This window comes from Hoplias malabaricus, chromosome 14, assembly GCF_029633855.1.
Source record: "Hoplias malabaricus isolate fHopMal1 chromosome 14, fHopMal1.hap1, whole genome shotgun sequence".
NCBI classification, from domain to species: domain Eukaryota; kingdom Metazoa; phylum Chordata; class Actinopteri; order Characiformes; family Erythrinidae; genus Hoplias; species Hoplias malabaricus.
In genome coordinates, this window is record NC_089813.1 from 41,159,578 (window position 1) to 41,171,924 (window position 12,347).

The 12,347-nt window shown below is 47.3% G+C and overlaps 1 protein-coding gene across 2 annotated transcripts; it reads right to left on the minus strand.

The window, feature by feature from the left end:
- Positions 1–23: 23 nt before the first annotated feature.
- si:ch73-233m11.2 (NACHT, LRR and PYD domains-containing protein 12) lies at positions 24–9,857 on the minus strand. 2 transcript variants are annotated; one of them, XM_066644512.1, is made up of 11 exons: positions 9,533–9,857; positions 7,866–8,585; positions 7,119–7,532; positions 5,891–6,338; positions 4,209–4,370; positions 3,922–4,089; positions 3,627–3,800; positions 3,057–3,230; positions 2,179–2,352; positions 1,744–1,911; positions 24–1,202 (listed from the first exon to the last, which is right to left on the minus strand). In XM_066644512.1, exons 1-11 carry the CDS (start codon positions 9,564–9,566, stop codon positions 1,133–1,135), a joined length of 2,706 nt encoding a protein of 901 aa, XP_066500609.1. In that variant the 5' UTR covers positions 9,567–9,857; the 3' UTR covers positions 24–1,132. The 2 variants fall into 2 exon arrangements, with proteins under 2 accessions (XP_066500609.1, XP_066500610.1); XM_066644513.1 differs by lacking the exon at positions 9,533–9,857 and adding an exon at positions 8,734–9,077.
- Positions 9,858–12,347: the final 2,490 nt, after the last annotated feature.

Sequence of the window (12,347 nt, forward strand, 5' to 3'; positions counted from 1 at the left end):
GACTCGTGCCCAGAGAATGAAGCTGCAGCTACCAGGGAGTTATTGTTGTAATAATGATATAATACACAGGGGTTAGACAGTGAGACTGAAACACCTGTGATTGTAGTGTGGGAGGTGTCAGGGCTAAACTGGAGCAGCCTGGTGAACAATCTTCATTAACTCCACACTGAACCAGTAAGACCATGTGCATCCAATGGGTCAAACACTGTGTCCTGAAGGCGGTGGCGTGTATCAGGACGACAACGCACCAATACACACAGCAAGACTGGTGAAAGACTGGTTTGATGAACATGAAAGTGAAGTTGAACATCTCCCATGGCCTGCACAGTCACCAGATCTAAATATTATTGAGGCACTTTGGGGTGTTTTGGAGGAGCGAGTCAGGAAACGTTTTCCTCCACCAGCATCACGTAGAGACCTGGCCACTATCCTGCAAGAAGAATGGCTTCAAATCCCTCTGACCACTGTGCAGGACTTGTGTATGTCATTCCCAAGACCAACTGACGCTGTATCGGTCGCAAAAGGAGGCCCTACACCACACTGATACATTACTGTGGTCTAAAACCAGGTGTTTCACTTTCAATGTCCAACCCCTGTAGAACCAAGAGTTATACTCAGTACGTCCAAACGTTTTAAACACCCCTGTTAATTGAGAATTGATCTACTTTAGTGAACATCACACAGACACTGTATAATCTCTAGAAAAGCATGAAAGGAAGCGGGGTTCTCAAGAGCAGCTGCAGTACCACATGAGGTCAGCAATCTAATATCACTTTTGGTTGAAGACCCATCAAATCCTCACAGCACAGTTCCTGAATCTAGTGTAAGCTGTAGATTAATGTTAGTGGATGAGCAAGTGTCCACACACTTAGGGCCATGAAGTGTAGGTTGTTCTTCTGAAACATTGAGAATGTTCTGGATACAACAACAACAACAGGGAGAAGATGCGTGGTGTGAGAAAATCAGTGAAATAAAAGCTGAATGACCCTTAAACATCGTGACGTTTTAAAGAAAAGGCTCTAAAATAAAAGTCTGGGCGATGTATAAAAATGCACTTCGTTATTAATTAGTGCTCAACATTAACGACTCCTCTGCAGCGAGTGATTCTTTGGGACTCGTCGTCCACTCTGTTTCAGTATCGAATCTTTGGGCAGACGTCCATCAGCTCAAACACATCGTCACTGAAGTCGTTATACTGCAGACTGAGAGAGAAAGACAGTAAATGGGACACAAATAAACTGCACTGAGGGCAGCTTTAATCCAGGCACCACAGGAGTGTGTGTTAAACTATTACAGTGTTCATGGGTGCTTTAAAAAAATACTTTACAGGCAACGCAAAAGACAGAGCGAGTGACACTGGATGGAGACACGTGCTTCCTCCACTTTTCTCAGTGATGTTACGAAATGTAAACTTGTGTTTACCTTTGTTTACAGTAGCAATAATAGATGCATCTTTTTTAGATTTATGATGTAATACATTTTCTAAATCTAGATCTGAACTTTTCTGAAGGAGTTGGAAACAAAACCCCATGTAATTAATGATGGCAAACTCAAAACAAATATTAAAATCCACAGAAGATTAACCTGTGAATTAACCACGTTAATGACGTACGTTCATTTTCATAATATTCAGAATCGTCTCGTCTTATAATAATATTCAATATCATCATGGCCTTCGTTACAGTCTTCCGTGATAAACGTGAAAACAGAATGAACTGTAATGACAACAATGACTGGACTTACTTCAGCTCTTCCATGATTGGTCGGTCCTGAGCCAGTTTGACCAGTCGGGGCACGGAGATGTCTGTGAGGCTGTTGTTCTTCAGTATGAGGGTGGTTAAAGAGCTGCTGGCCCCAACCGCTTCACACAGTTCATCCACACAGTCATCGGTCAGAGAAATCATCTCCAGACTGAAGAGACGTCCCCACCGTCACAAAACAGAACAATAACAACAGAGAAATGTTATCGCAAGGAGGAGGAATGATCCACCCCCAAATACCTGCTCTGTAAGGGGTCCTCACCACTGGAGAACTGAGGCTGAAAGGGGGCTAACAAAGTATGCAGAGCAATGTGGTTACAATGTGCTCCTGCGTGGAGCTGAGAGAATGGACTGTGTGTAGAAACAAGGTGGTTTTAATGTTGTGGCTGATTAGTGTGTGTGTGTGTGCACCACTCACTCCAGATGTTGTAGCTTGCAGTGAGTGTGTTTCAGAGCTTGCCAGATGTGTTTGGCTCCAGCGTCTCCCACATTGTTCAGGCCAATGTTCAGCTCCTTCAGTTTGGACGTCCCCAACACCAACACACTGCCCAGAGTACGGAAAACCTGCTCGGTCAGCTCACACCTCCCCAAACTGAGACACACACACAGATTAAGACACACACTTAGAATACACTAAAAATGCCTACGATTTTGGGGAAATGCTGTTCTCTGTGATTTGTTTGCATTCAGAAACCCCACAACTTTTAAGGTGGAATGGTGTGTTTGAGGAAAATAAAGCTACTGTTGTTGGTACGTGAATGAAGTGTAAGTGTTTATTCACTGTTTGAATTCCCAGAGAAACTCATGTGTAACTCGAGCTGTTTAGTTTTGTAGCACTTTCAATCTGTGTTTACTTTCATGCAGTTAGCGCTCTCCTGAATTTAGAGTCAGTTCCACCTTAAGTAATGTAACTGTAACAGCAAAAATTGCTGAACAGGAACAGAGCAACATCCTCACGTCGTATGGTGCTTTTCAATGTTTGGAGTCTCTCCATTGTCTTTTATTTATTTCTTTATTTTTTAACCCATTCATAGACACTGGGGCTTTGTAAACACATTAGACTGGTTTCGAGCACCCAACCCACTGGAGTGCAGCCAACGGTGAGGGAACATCCTCAAATTGTATAGAAAGTGTTTTTTGATAAAAATCGTGAACGACAGCTTTAATCTTCAGTGGAATTTCATACACCTCCAGGAGTTAAAGGTACAGCTACTGAAGTGGAAAACTAGAAGTGCTGTGTGTGTCTCTTACCGGTGTGATCAAGTTTATATACAGTACTATCACTGATACACACACCGTAGCTTCTCCAGGGGACAGGAGGGTGATCTGAGGGCGTCGCAGATCAGGAGCCCTCCCGACTCATCAAGCTCATTGACTGACAGCTCCAGCTCCGTCAGAGAGCAGCTATGTGATTGGAGGATGGCCACGATGGAGGGACAGCATGAATCAGTCATCTCACAGTCAAACAATCTGCAGAAAACACACACACACACAGTTATAAAGAGGTGTTAATCAGTCTTAATCAGGTCTGTTTTCATGTTATAAAACTACTGTATGTGGGCTGTGTGCCATCATCACACAATGAAAATAATGAGTTGACAAGTGATTTAATGAAAATCAGCAACAACACAGACTTTAACAACCCCTACTGCTCTGTTTTTACAGTCAGAATCAGATCTTGATGGAGACAAGTATATATCAGTTTATTTAACCAAAAGGGTTGTGTGTGTGTGTGTGTGTGAGTGAGGCTGGAAAAACCAACTTGGAATATGTTGGTTTGGTTTGCACCTGTTTGCACGTGTGTGTGTGTGAGGGAATGTGAGGGTCTGAACAGACACTCTGCAGTATTTGTGTGTGTGTGTTTACAGCAGTGCGTTGAGGCTGGAGCGTCCACTCTGCAGTGCGCGTGAGAGAGTTTCCAGGGTGTGCTCCCCCAGGCCGTTCCAGCTGAGGTTCAGCTTCTTCACCTTAGAGAGAGAGGTGCTCAGAGCGGACGACAACACGGCGATACACTCCCCACTCAAATCACACCTGTCCAGACTGTAAACAAACAACAAAATCCAGAATTCACCATACATCTGCATAAAAAAACAGCTACTGCCTGAGAGTGAGACAAAGGGAGAGAGAAGAATAAACAATGGATGAGTGAGTGAGTGTGAACCTGAGGTCCTGTAGCTTGCAGCAGGACTTCCCCAGGGCTGTTAGGAGCTGAATGAGACCCTGGTCCTGAAGGTCATTTCCCCCGAGCTCCAGAACACACAGATTAGAGGCCGACAGCATCTTACCCAGAGACTCACCACAGTCTGGAGTCAGTGAACAGGTCCTCAAACTAAACACACACACACACACACACAGTGGCAATCAATGAGCTACATCCCCTATATTGTTCTAGAACTTTTAAATGCTAAACATGTTTTAGAAGACTATAACACATTGGAAAGCTTGTACTTTAGTGTGTGCAGACTGCAGTGTCTGAGGCCAGGAAGCAGACTTTTTAAAGCTTCATCTCCAAGACTGGAACTGGACAGGTCGAGCCGAGTGGTCTGTCCATCCATCAATGCCCGAGCAAGATGTGTGATCACTGCAGGGCTCAGACGACTCTGACACAAACTGTGAGGCCAGAGATAAGAGGATTACTGTACATTATTTACAGCGTCTGTCACAGACTGACGGTCATTAGAGGGCGCTGTCTTCAGTTAAGCACTCGATTTAAAATTTTGTTTAAAATATTAATATTAACAAAGCCGGGCAGCAGGAAGTGTTGCAGTCACACAGTTCCAGGGACCGGAAGGATTCCCGCTCCAGGTAACTGTCTGTGAGGAGTGTTCCCTCTGTGTCTGCGTGGGTTTCCTCCGGGTGACTGTCTGTGAGGAGTGTGGTGTGTTCTCCCTGTGTCTGTGTGGGTTTCCTCCGGGTGACTGTCTGTGAGGAGAGTGGTGTGTTCTCTCTGTGTCTGTGTGGGTTTCCTCCGGGTGACTGTCTGTGAGGAGAGTGGTGTGTTCTCTCTGTGTCTGCGTGGGTTTCCTCCGGGTGACTGTCTGTGAGGAGTGTGGTGTGTTCTCCCTGTGTCTGCGTGGGTTTCCTCCGGGTGACTGTCTGTGAGGAGTGTGGTGTGTTCTCTCTGTGTCTGCGTGGGTTTCCTCCGGGTGACTGTCTGTGAGGAGTGTGGTGTGTTCTCCCTGTGTCTGTGTGGGTTTCCTCCGGGTGACTGTCTGTGAGGAGTGTGGTGTGTTCTCCCTGTGTCTGCGTGGGTTTCCTCCGGGTGACTGTCTGTGAGGAGTGTGGTGTGTTCTCCCTGCGTCCGCGTGGGTTTCCTCCAGGTGACTGTCTGTGAGGAATGGGTTGTGTTTTCCCTGTGTCTGCGTGGGTTTCCTCCGGGTGACTGTCTGTGAGGAGTGTGGTGTGTTCTCTCTGTGTCTGCGTGGGTTTCCTCCGGGTGACTGTCTGTGAGGAGTGTGGTGTGTTCTCTCTGTGTCTGTGTGGGTTTCCTCCGGGTGACTGTCTGTGAGGAGTGTGGTGTGTTCTCCCTGTGTCTGCGTGGGTTTCCTCCGGGTGACTGTCTGTGAGGAGTGTCGTGTGTTCTCCCTGTGTCTGTGTGGGTTTCCTCCGGGTGACTGTCTGTGAGGAGTGTGGTGTGTTTTCCCTGTGTCTGCGTGGGTTTCCTCCAGGTGACTGTCTGTGAGGAAGGGGTTGTGTTTTCCCTGTGTCTGCGTGGGTTTCCTCCAGGTGACTGTCTGTGAGGAATGGGTTGTGTTTTCCCTGTGTCTGTGGCAGACACAGGGAAAACACAACCCATTCCTCACAGACAGTCACCTGGAGCGGGACTCGAACCCACAACCTCCAGGGCCCTGGAGCTGTGTGACAGAGACACTACCTGCTGCACGACCATGCCGCCCACACCTTATGCAACCTTTTAAAATTTAATTCAGTGTAATAATGTCCTGCTAATTTCTCTACACTGATTTCAACTGTATTTTGAACGTGGATAATAGCACATGACGAAACTATCAATGCTCTTTAGTTCTCCCGATTTGTACCAGACATGTTTCCAAGCATTTTAACAAGGACGTCTACCAACAGGTTAAAATAATAATAATAAAATATTAAGAACTCCTCCTGGGCTCACTCACTTGATGGACTTGGCCAGCTGAAGCGCAGGTATGAGCTTCTGGGCTTGATCATCAGTCAGTTTACTCATGTACAGGTTCAGATACTCCAGTTCTCCGAGGCAGCGGGCCACAAACCCCAGAGCCGCACAGTCCGGTCCCTGAATGCCATTGTAGCTCAGCATCCTCCACTCAGTGGACTTCACGTTCTCTCTGACCAGTGTGGGGCTGTGAGCGTGATGAAGTACACGTAGAATACGCCACTGCTTCACTCTCTCAAAGCCCTTCAGCACCACGGGCACGGAGCTCGTCAGCCACTGGAAGAACTCTGCGATATGGCCACTGTTGAGCTGTCCCACCGAGGCGGCCAGAACCTTTCGCTGCGCTGGGTCTGAGAGTCCGGCCAAAAACATGAGGTACAGATCTGGCCCTTCATCCAGGTTCCGGGCTTCTTCCGGCCTTGACTGTGGAGCTGGACGATACCGACAATATTCAGAATCACAACATTATCCAGACATTATATATACACAAATTAAAATCAGTGGAAACCTCATCTGAAATGACTTGAAAATAACACTTGTTCAGTGCATGTGCACAATAACTTGATAATCTGGAGGCCACCATCCCACACACTGTGAAACAAGACCACTCATTTTTCTGTGGGTTGCCAAAAACATAAGATAAAATGTGCTGTTCTAATTCTGCGCCGCTTCTGACATCACATGCAGAGACTTTAGAATGGCCCCGCCCCCTCGTGTGAGTCTGTCCAATCACAGCGCTGGACCCGTGTTTATGTGAGAGCGCAAAGACGAGGTTAAACTCAGCAAAACAGACACAACGAGCGCGGAGAAATAAGAGCACTGAGTAAAAACGGAGAAGAAAGAGAACAGAGTGAAAACGGCTAAAAACCAGAGCTTCTGCTCCTCGCTCCTCACTGCTGTGCGCTCGGGGTCGGGGTGAACAGCGAGCGGCTCATTACTGGGTCAGTCCCAAAACCTAGTGAGCTGCCTAAGTAGGCAATGACCATGTAGGCAGTGTTCTAACCATCGTCTGTCCTCGTGTAATAATTAGAGAGCGAGTGCTTCACAGCTTTTTCCCGTCCACTGCACGTGACCCGTGTTTACTTCCCTCAGCAGCTAGCGTCGCCTCAACTGTATTATTTTGACCAAAGCCTGTCCCAGGCATTTCACTGTGACCCCAGACTGTGTTCACTAGTGTAAAAAGGTTGAATATCTCAATATACACCACATACCTGTCTGTCCAGTGTAGAAGTAGACGGCCAATAAAAACTCCTGGAAGACTGGAGATAAGAAGGAGAACGAAGGATCTGGGGAAGAATCGTCTTCTCTACTGATTCGCAAGAAAGCTGAAAGGACAGAGGAGCCCAGGAAGGGCTGCAGGCCGCAGGAAATGACCTCCGCTGTGGAGCAGTGTGTGTGTGAGAGAGTAATGCAGTGGTCAGCGAGTTTCCCGAGGCCACACAGCAGCAGCCTGGCCCTCTCCATGTCCACACTGTGCTCCTGCAACAGGGAGCAGGTAACCGAACAGCAGAGCTCCGTCAGAGTCTCAGGAACAGACTCCTTGCACACGCGGCACAGCGTCCAACAGAACGCAGGACACACACACAGCTCGGACACACCCACCGCCTGCTCACACTCGTGGAGAACTGGGAGTGGGAGAGATGACAAAAAAAATGTTTTACAGCAAATCTAGGTAGTATTTTTACATTAAATTTACAGTTTCTAAATCATTGTGATGCTTCACTGAGCTGTAACAGGGAGAATAGAGCCTCTGTCGTTGCTACTCTGGGCTCAGCACTGCAGAAACTGTACTATGTAACTTTTGGGGGATGGTAGGAAACCACCCGCATCATCATTTTCCCTCCCCGCTGATTTCTGGACAGAGCTACTCTACTGGTCAATGCTTTTCTATGAAGATTACGTTAAATGCCTGTGTATTTGGATGTTTGGTGTAAAAATAATTGTTTATCACTACCCACCTCTACGGAGGACATCCTTGTTGCTGAAAAAGTGCTCAAAGTAGGTTCTCCTCTGAGCTTTGGAGAACCCAAGTACATGCACACACTGCAAAGCCTCATGGAAGACGGCTTCTCTAGACGTGAAGAGGACTGAAGCTCCAGGAAGCAGAGAGCCCTCCAGAAGACTGTAGAGCAGTACAGCGCCATCTACAGCCTGCTGGGAGTCACTCACAGGCTCTCCAGTTGGTGGAGGTTCTGAGACGATGTTCTGGAAGTCCTCTAGCTTGTCTAGAACCAGGAGTATCGACTGAGGCTTCGTAAGGGCAAGGGTAAGGGCTTCAGAAGAGAGGTGCTCGTTTGTTCTCAACAACAAGCTCTCCAGGCTCTGTTCGGTTTTGCAAAGCGTGCTCACTCTCAAAGGCAGAAGAAAAGCGAAATGCTGCAGACAGACGTCCGAGGCCCAGTCCCAAAGCAGCTTCTCAACCACCGTGGTCTTCCCCATCCCAGCTCCTCCACACAGAACCATCCTACGGCCCACGCAACCGGCCGAAAACTCTCTGGAGATCACCTCATCCAGCTCCTCCCACTCCTCCTCATTCTCCTCGCTCACACTGGCCGAGAGAGAGGTGTAGCTCCTGTTCAAAACGACCTCCTTCACGGACTGGCCGCCTAGAAGAGAGCTGGCCCTCGTGGAGTTCAGCAGGCGGTTTTTAAAGGCCTCCTTATATAACTTCTGCACCTCTGCCAAGGAAAGAAGTAACAGGAGTGGTCTTGAGAAACTCATTTCAACACACTGATGTTTCAACACAGAGGTGGACACACTTTAACGCATCTGAGTCACTGACATTTCAAGATATGTTTCTAAACTATTTCTAAGTAAGATACCTACGTTTGGAAGAGGGCAATTAAAGGACAACACAGTTGCACTTCTCCACAGACCTCTGGGCCCCTTTTAGGCTCCTGTCTAGATCCAGAGCGTCCCAATGTGGTGGTGAGTGAACCTTAAAGATCTGTCTGGTTACTACGGGACATGTGAGGTGGCTAGGCTAAGTTTGACTGCTCACAATTGCTCAAGGGGCCCCTCACCCATGGATTGAGGAGGACAGCACTGTTCCTTCACTCCCACCAATGACCTTTCAGTCCTCAGCCTTCTTCTCTCACCATTAGTCCACGGCTGCCTGTTAGTGTGTGTGGCACTTGCGTAAGTGGATCAGACACGGCAGTGCTGCAGGAGCTGCCAGACTGCTGTCCCAAGCGTTTAATGAAATTAATACATTGTCTGGGGTCTTGGACATTGACAGACCATAAATGTTAACCCTGTTTTGGTCTACAATGTATTTTTATATCATAAATAAACCACAGATTACTGTCTCACTATCACACCTTCATTAATATTTAGATTCAACAAAACATAAAAAAACCAGAACACACACGTGAAGGACAATGAAACATTAAAAATCTCTATATTTCAGTTGTAGACGTCTGGTTCCTACCAAAACCAATGTAAATAAACCAGAGCTTCTCTACAAACAAGTCATTTCTGACAAACGTCTTTGCACGGCTTTGTTTACTTAATAAACGCTGAATTATGAAGCCATTTCTGAAAATCGGTGTAGTTCCCCTTTAAGACGACAGTACAGTAATGCTCTAAGACAGGGAGAAAGTGAGACATAGAGTAGAAATAGTACCACAGTGCATGTCTGTGCTGTCCTCCTTTTCCATGTGTCTGGTCAGGAATGTGTGTGTATTGTGTCCCAGGCCTCAGTTTGGGAGTTAGAGACTCCTCAGAGCTGCAGGAGATGTACAGAGACAGACTCGAGGAAGTTCAACTCAAAAGTTTCTCCTTAATACAGTCTGGTACCTGGCCACAGTCCAAACCCCTCCTAAAACCGTCCGTACGCAGGACCAACCCAGTTTTAGATGAGAACATAACATGTTCATATTCTCTACACTCTGTTTACGAGCAGAACAGATTTACAGAAGCGTAATTACTCTTTAAAATGCCCAGAATAATCGCCTAAACACAGCTTTTAACAGCTACTCTTCTTTCCTGTTTTTTACAGAGTGGCTGTTTGCTGCCCCCTCCTGGTAGAGATATGCAAACGCTCCTGGTTACATTAAAGGACATATACGCTAAATCTTTCGTTATTTTACAGCCGCATTTCCAGAAATACGTTATAGAAAGACATGTTATACAATATAATACAATCTGTGATGTGTTCATTCAGGTGAACCTTTATCTGAAAAATATATAGAAAATATGTCCATTGTTGATACTGACCATTTTGATAGTATTTTATAAATGGAAATGCCTTTGGAGCCTGCAACACACCCAAAATGGGCATGTTTACCAATGTGTTACATCACCTTTCCTTAAGCGTTTGGGAACTGAGGATACTAATTGTTGCAGTTTCATGGAGTGATAATTTGCCCATTCTTACTTGATAGCAGACCTCAGCTGCTCGTACCGTCTGATTTTCCTCTACATGTTGCGACATATTAGGCGTATCAGGAATGCAGACAGGCTGGTTATACACATGTAGAATGTGACTCAGTGTTTTCGTGCTGAAAAAAAAACAATGGACTTCCTGGGTAAAGACATTAAATTGATGTCTCTCTGAAATCCCATTATAAACTTCCACACCAGTGGTACCTCCACGCATACAGAAGCCACAAATGCCATGGGCAATAATGCACACCCTGTACCATGACAAATACTGACATTTACACTTTTCACTAATTAAATTTTGCACAGAGAACTCATTTGTTTTCGGTGGGTCCGGAGCCTACCCGGAATTTCTGGGTGCAAGGCAGGAACACACCCTGGAGTGGGCACCGGTCCTTCACAGGGCAACTCACAACCATACATTCACGCACACACTCACACTTAGGGACAATTTTGAGTCTCCAATCCACCTACCAACGTGTGTTTTTGGAGCATGGGAGGAAACCCACACAGACACAGGGTGAACACACAACACTCCTCACAGACAGTCACCCGGAGGAAACCCACGCAGACACAGAGAGAACACACCACACTCCTCACAGACAGTCACTCGGAGGAAACCCACGCAGACACAGAGAGAACACACCACACTCCTCACAGACAGTCACTCGGAGGAAACCCACGCAGACACAGAGAGAACACACCACACTCCTCACAGTCACCCAGAGGAAACCCACGCAGACACAGGGAGAACACACCACACTCCTCACAGACAGTCACCCGGAGGAAACCCACGCAGACACAGAGAGAACACACCACACTCCTCACAGACAGTCACCCAGAGGAAACCCACGCAGACACAGAGAGAACACACCACACTCCTCACAGACAGTCACCTGGAGGAAACCCACGCAGACACAGAGAGAACACACCACACTCCTCACAGTCAGCCAGAGGAAACCCACGCAGACACAGGGAGAACACATTACACTCCTCACAGACAGTCACCCGGAGGAAACCCACGCAGACACAGAGAGAACACGCCACACTTCTCACAGTCACCCAGAGGAAACCCACACAGACACAGAGAGAACACATCACACTCCTCACAGACAGTCACCCGGAGGAAACCCACACAGACACAGAGAGAACACACCACACTCCTCACAGACAGTCACCTGGAGGAAACCCACGCAGATAGAGAGAGAACACACCACACTCCTTGCAGATAGTCACCCGGAGGAAACCCACGCAGACACATGGAGAACACATTACACTCCTCACAGACAGTCACCCGGAGGAAACCCACACAGACACATGGAGAACACAGCACACTCCTCACACCCACGCAGACACATGGAGAACACACCGCACTCCTCACAGTCACCTGGAGGAAACCCATGCTGACACAGGGAGAACACACCACACTCCTCACAGTCACCCGGAGGAAACCCACGTAGATAGAGAGAGAACACACCATACTCCTCGCAGACAGTCACCCAGAGGAAACCCACACGGACACATGGAGAGCACAGCACACTCCTCACAGACAGTCACCCGGAGGAAACCCACGCAGACACATGGAGAACACACCGCACTCCTCACAGACAGTCACCTGGAGGAAACCCATGCAGACACAGGGAGAACACACCACACTCCTCACAGCCAGTCACCCGGAGGAAACCCACGCAGATGGAGAGAGAACACACCACACTCCTCACAGACAGTCACCTGGAGCGACACCTACCTGCTGCATCCCACGCACAGTGCACATTAGATGAACATTACTTTATTTTTAAAACTCTTTTCCTGTCTTTTGGACCATTTAAGATGAGTTCCTCCTTTGCGCCTCTAATAGGGTAGGTTCCAGACGCACTGTGACTCTGATCAGAATAATGATAATAATAATCCTTAAGATGTAATACATGCACATGTCCATGAGGGGGCTCCAGAAAAACACAAGTGTGTGTATGTGTAAGCACCTGTCATGTTTTTAATATCCTTTAATTGGTGTTCAGTAAAATGTCTTTTCACTTTGTTACACGGCTGGAGGTGCA